At 34.5% G+C, this 6,258-nt stretch overlaps 1 protein-coding gene across 1 annotated transcript; it reads left to right on the top strand.

Annotated features, from left to right (window-relative positions):
* On the top strand, positions 801-1,744 carry LOC18603163 (AT-hook motif nuclear-localized protein 20). The gene has a single exon (XM_018120321.1). It carries the CDS (start codon positions 923-925, stop codon positions 1,742-1,744), a length of 822 nt encoding a protein of 273 aa, XP_017975810.1. The 5' UTR covers positions 801-922.

The raw sequence follows: 6,258 nt of genomic DNA, 5'->3' as shown, positions 1-6,258 counted from the left end.
GATATAAATATATATATATATATATATATATATATACACACTAGTGCACTACTACCTCAGATATGTTGGGGCACGAGAAAACGACGTGCTTCCCACCTGCCCACGCGCACGCGACCCCACGGAAACCCTAATTTCCAAGGCCCTCTAAAAGGAGAGCTCATTTTAATTACCAAAAAAAGGAAAAGGAAAATGATAAGGGAAATGGTGGTGATAATAATATTGATGATAGTGTATATATTAATAATAGTAATATACGCACGCACCCGGTAGCTCCCCAAATCAAAACACAACACAGTTTCAACCTAGAAAGAAAGAAAAGAACATTTGATCCAATCTTGTTTTACGTTTTCTTCTTTTAAATACTGCAAATTTCTCTCTCAGTGCTTTAGTTTATTCTTTCTCTTTCCTTTCTTCCTCTCTCTCTCTCTCTCTTTTTCTCTCTGTGTTTGATGCTATCAAGGGTTCTTTGTTTGATCAAATTTTTCTGGGTCGTTGATCTATAGTTGATTCATCTTCACCAGGGAGATTAGTTGGTTCTCTTTTATTTTCTTCTCTCTCTACTTGATTCTGCGTTTGGGAATTGCATCTAATTCTCTCTTCCTACAACCTTCTCATCCCTTGTCTTATCACCTTCTCAGCTAATTCTCTCTTTCTCATCAAAATTTGTGAAAAGTGTTATGGCAAGTAACGAGTAGAAAAAGAACCCTGTTGAGGCAGCAAGCAAACCCTTTCTCCTTGCTGACTTCTTCTTTAACTTAACTCTCTCTGATCTCAAACCCTTCAATTAACTTGTTAGAAGAAAGTGATCAAGGTCCGCCAATTCTGGTCCTTTTGTTCTTCTTTTTCGTTACTAATTGTGTGTTGAATTCAATTTGCAACCCTGGCGAATCCTTGGTGGGCTAATCAGGTGAGTCTTCCGGGCATGGACCCGGCAGGCAATTCACCAGCCTTAAGCAAACGTGACCTTGAAATTTCCATGAACGACACGAGCAACAGTAGAAGCAACGGCAGAGGGGATGAAGATGAAGATAGAGACACCGGCGATGAGCCTAAAGAAGGGGCAGTCGAGGTTGGTACCCGGAGACCCAGAGGCCGTCCTCCGGGCTCCAAAAACAAGCCTAAGCCACCCATTTTCGTCACTCGGGACAGCCCAAACGCGCTCCGTAGCCATGTCATGGAAGTTGCAAGCGGCACTGATGTAGCTGAAAGCATAGCCCAATTCGCTCGAAGAAGACAACGTGGGGTTTGTGTGCTCAGCGGCAGTGGCTCCGTGGCTAACGTTACACTAAGACAACCAGCAGCACCAGGAGCTGTGGTTGCTCTCCATGGAAGGTTCGAAATCTTGTCTTTAACGGGGGCTTTTCTGCCTGGACCAGCACCACCAGGCTCAACAGGGCTCACGGTGTACCTAGCAGGTGGTCAAGGCCAAGTCGTTGGTGGAAGCGTTGTAGGTTCACTGATTGCAGCAGGGCCTGTTATGGTCATTGCAGCAACATTTGCAAACGCAACTTATGAAAGACTGCCTATAGAAGATGATGAAGAAGCTGGCAGTGGTGGCCATGGAGGACAGATCCAAGGAGGAGCAGGTAATTCCCCACCGGCAATTGGAAGTAGCGGCCCACAGACAGGTCTGCCCGATCCATCTTCACTGCCAATATACAATTTACCCCCTAATCTACTCGCCAATGGAGGGCAACTAGGGCATGAAGCCTATGCTTGGGCGCATGGGCGGCCGCCTTACTAATAATTATTGGAGCTGCAGCTTCGTATAAGAGAGTGAGACTTAATTTTCTTAGATCTTACAAAAATGTTGTGTTTGTATCTAGAGATAGAGACTGGAAGAAAATAGCAAAAAGAGGGGATTGTGAACAAAAGAAAAACCTTGGGTGATCTCATTGTATATTAAACTCTCTCTTTCCCTTTGCTTCTTTTCTGTTTGCAATAAAAGATGATGATTTAGACTACTCTTTTAAATTGTTCTCCATATCCTCCAATTCAAATTATTGAATTGTTCATCTGAGCTAGTGTTTTTTCCCTTTTACATATCTTTCTTGGTTGGATTACTTATTTTATATTTTTTTCTTTCATTTGATTCTAAGTAGAGTATAGTTTCTTTGATTATGCATGATGGATTAGACAGATACAAAAAACTATATGTATATTTAATATTTATATTGCTGCAGGAAAAGGCATCCTCTTATTATAAAGATTTGTGTTTTGCTAATCAATAGCATTCTTTTTTAATCTCCTGCTTTATGCCTTGGTTAATCCCACTTTTGCACAGATGATGAACTACTAAAGGGACTGTCCTAAATTTCATGTCATGTTTTTGTGTTTGATTTTGTAGGTTGGCAGATAAGGAGCACCTACATATATGCCTGTTTGTGTCTGTATGTCTTTCATATATTTTGTAGTAAAATAAAAAGCAACCTCAAAAGATTATTTTATGCTATCAACAAGATAGCAGTGGCTATTCTGCAGAAAGAGCACAAGATAAATGTATAAATATATATAGATACACATTCATTTTCAAGAGCAGCATTATTTTTTTCTGCTTTCCCTGTAAAACAATTGTAGTTTCTCTTTAAAGTTATTGTTATTATTATTATAGTTGTATAGTTTGAGTGCAACTTTACTTAAAAGCATGCTGCAGTTAGACACACAGGTTTTGTAATAGAATAACCCCAAAAAAAAGAGGAGAAAGCACACATCTTCCAAAACTGTTTTAAGTTTTAAGTCAAATCATTTGATCTTTCATAGGTTATGTATATTTTAGAATTTATGTTAAAACTTTTTAAAAAATAATTATAGGTTTTACCAGAGACATTCTCCTTCTTTTTTTTTTTCCTCATTGGCATTTCCTCAATGGAGCAGCCTACTGCATCACTCTGCTTGAGCATACATTTAATAGCCCCACATGTCTGACCAAACCAAAGCAGCCCTCTTCCATTGCAGTAGGGCTCTTGTGTCTCTGCCATTTTTGAGGAAGACCAATTCTTTGTATCCCCCCTTTGAATTCACACATGTGATGCTTGAAACCCTCGAAGTGAAGAGGTCAATTAATTTAATTTCTTTTTTGGATCACAAATTTGCTGGTAGAATTGAGTATAATTCTGACCAATCGACTTAAGCATTTTGATGTATAAATTAAAAGATAAATTAACTGAAAAAGCTTTATTTTGAGGTAATTTTATAGCTTAATTCAAGCACATGATTTTTGGGATAAGGGCTCAGCCATTATTCTTCGAAGTGCAATAAAATTTTATACTGATATCAAGATCTATATGATGCCTTTCTCTTGATCGAATTTAAGTATTTAGGTTCTTGTTTAATATACAATGACTACGTCACATATATCTTCCAACAGATTGACAAAATTTTAGTAATGGTCTACTTATTAAATTATTGTCTAAACCCAATTAACAAACAAAGTCTTTCTTATTAAATTGTGTTATAATTAACCTATAAAATTCAACAATTGTCATATGCATGACAAAATATATTCATATTAGAATACTTATTCCTTCCCAGCTTCTAGCCACCTTATGTTCCAGGTCTTATTCTAACAATTAATTTTAAGCAGATCAGCTTATTTTATGGTTGGAATCTTGGACTTCATATAATATAAGGAAATTCATATGATGATTCCCATTTTCCCACCCTGATAAATAATTTTGAATTTCTATTTAAACATGAGTGTTATTACTCTATAATTGGCTCAGTCCAACATCTACTATAGCTAGCTAGGTAATTAAACTAAGGTATAATGGGAAATGAAATTCTTAAATTTCAGCAATAAATTAAATGAACCATGTTCCCATATCCTAGACTAAGGGGGAAAACGAAAATAAACAGCATTTAATTGCTCAGTCGAAGGCAATTAATTGGAAGGATATAGCTGGCTGAATGTACTAGCTAGGAGAAGACAATAACAGTATGATTAGATTGTTTAAGATGAAAAAAAATAATTAATATACCTTGTAACATATCATAGGAAAAGAAATATAAAGGAAAAAAAAAAAAAGAAAAGAGGGGGGAGAAGAAAACCATTCGAATAATTTTCACTTAACCCCATCCACTACTTTTTTTTATCCTTTCATCATATTCAAGAGATGCAACTTGAGAGGAAAGGGTTTCATCTTTTTCTTCTTCCCACTAATTGTCCTTAAGGAAAAAGGGTAATAGAAAGAAGAAAATCATTTTGATTTGATTTTGTACATGACTTTGCATTATCACGTGTTTTCATCAGCACTATGCAATTTTCCTACCTTACCTAATTTTCCTGTTGATATGAATCAAATTATTAATTTGTTTCATTAAAAGCACTTCTCTTCTAATTTACTTTGATTAGCGGATTAATTTTGACATCTACGATATCCTGATTAAAGAATGCTGGAAAGATGCGAAACTTGCTTCATCAAATTGATGAATTGCTTTGTGTGCATGCCTATATCTAAGTTATAAGTTATAAATTAATTGGTTCTATATAGAGCAGCAGAAATAGAGCAATGGCAGTAGATAAAGATATTTTTGTCATAAAAGGGCAATCATCATACTTTTTTCCAATCATCAATTAACAAATTAAGTGGTCCGAGTAAGATTAGATATAGTTTTAAAATTCAACTGCAAAGATGATATTGATGTGAATTGAATATGTAATCAAATTGTTTTTTAAGTGAAAGATTGCAAGGATTTCCTGTGGAATCGTAGAAGAATGATACACTTTTTACTGGACATGAGTTGAAATGCATGTGGGTTTTCATCAGTGACAGTAGTTTATTTTATTTTATTTTTTAAAAAAATTGGATTTCTTTTTTCATGTTTAATACTCATATATTGCTGTCGTAGACTTGTAGATTTCTATGAAAATACCCATATGCAACTTTTAACTACAGGTTCCTTCGCCAAATTGGGTGTTAATGTCATGAGAGTTTTTGATCAAGTAGACAAGAAACTTAACATAACATTCTGATTTTAAGACTTAATAATATCATCTTAAAAAATAGTAAAAACTAAAATTTTGGAGGAAACAATTAAGTCTTAAGACCTAATGGGAGAAAATATGAGACTTAATTAAAAATATGAAGGGGATAGAGTATCATATCTTTAAATATGATACTCTATCCCCTTCATCTTCTTCTGGTTTTCTTTTTTTTTGCGGGGGGATTCACATTAATCTCAACTGTACCACAATATATATAAATATAAATATGAAACATTTAAAAAAAAATGTCATAACCTCAAATATATAAATAAAAAAAATTCATAATATAAATAAGACCAATATTTATATCGGAGTCAAATACATGTTAATCGCATTCAATACATATATATATATCTGAGTCCAGTCAATATGGAGTATAAGAAAACAAAAAAAAAAAAGGTTTTCAAACAATTAGAAAAGCTGATTGGAAACTTTTATATTCCACCTAATACACTATAATACAACTTTAATCAAGCTGTTTAGAATAATGTTCCATCAATACACTCAAAGGATCATAGAGGTGTATAAGAGGTTAAGAACATGGAGGACCCTCTTCACATGAATTCACGTGTCATAGTTAATAAGCCCTAATAAAATATTACTCGAAATTTAACAACTTGGATACAACATTCCAACGCTAAAGTCACAACATCAATGGACCCCATTTTTGTTCAATAATTACCACTGTTTTTTCCCCAGTTAAATTAATCACAATCAAAAGAACCAATTAAAAACAAAATATATTCCCCTTTTTTGTTCCATTTGCCTTTCCAAATGTTGGCACCCTACCACTTGCTGTGTTGCACACACATTACTTAGCTTTCTTTTTAGATTGTGAGAGAGAAAGCCATTTTCAGCTTACAATAATTTGAAAAGGAATCCACTAATTAAGTCTTTGCATTAATGAAATGTAGACCACTCATATAAAGATGGTTAATTATTATTCTAATCTAGTGATTAAATTTAATAAGATTTAGTCGTGGGGCAGCAGCCAACATCATCCAACAGAAATCCAAAAACATGTCGAAACCCTTCTTTTGTTTATTGTTCTTTCAAGTCCTTTGATGCTAAAATTCAATGGCGCCCTGCCTTTTGTTGTGGAGTACACGTCATCTTTTTCGATCCAATGAATCAAAGAGTTTGACCTAATTTAATCTCAAAGAACCAATTGGACTTGGATTTTGTTTTGTTTTTTTTTTTTTTTTGAAAGGGATTACAAATAAAAGGCAGAATTTAACTTAGGCATGGATTCGTTGAATTAGCAATAGCCTTTG

Source organism: Theobroma cacao, chromosome 4, assembly GCF_000208745.1.
Source record: "Theobroma cacao cultivar B97-61/B2 chromosome 4, Criollo_cocoa_genome_V2, whole genome shotgun sequence".
NCBI lineage: Eukaryota > Viridiplantae > Streptophyta > Magnoliopsida > Malvales > Malvaceae > Theobroma > Theobroma cacao.
The sequence above is the reverse complement of the archived record's forward strand: the minus strand, read 5'-3'. Positions and strand labels throughout refer to the sequence as shown.

Excerpts from the sequence above, each read along its gene's own strand:
- LOC18603163 (XM_018120321.1), top strand. The coding sequence starts at position 923 with ATGGACCCGGCAGGCAATTCACCAGCCTTAAGCAAACGTGACCTTGAA.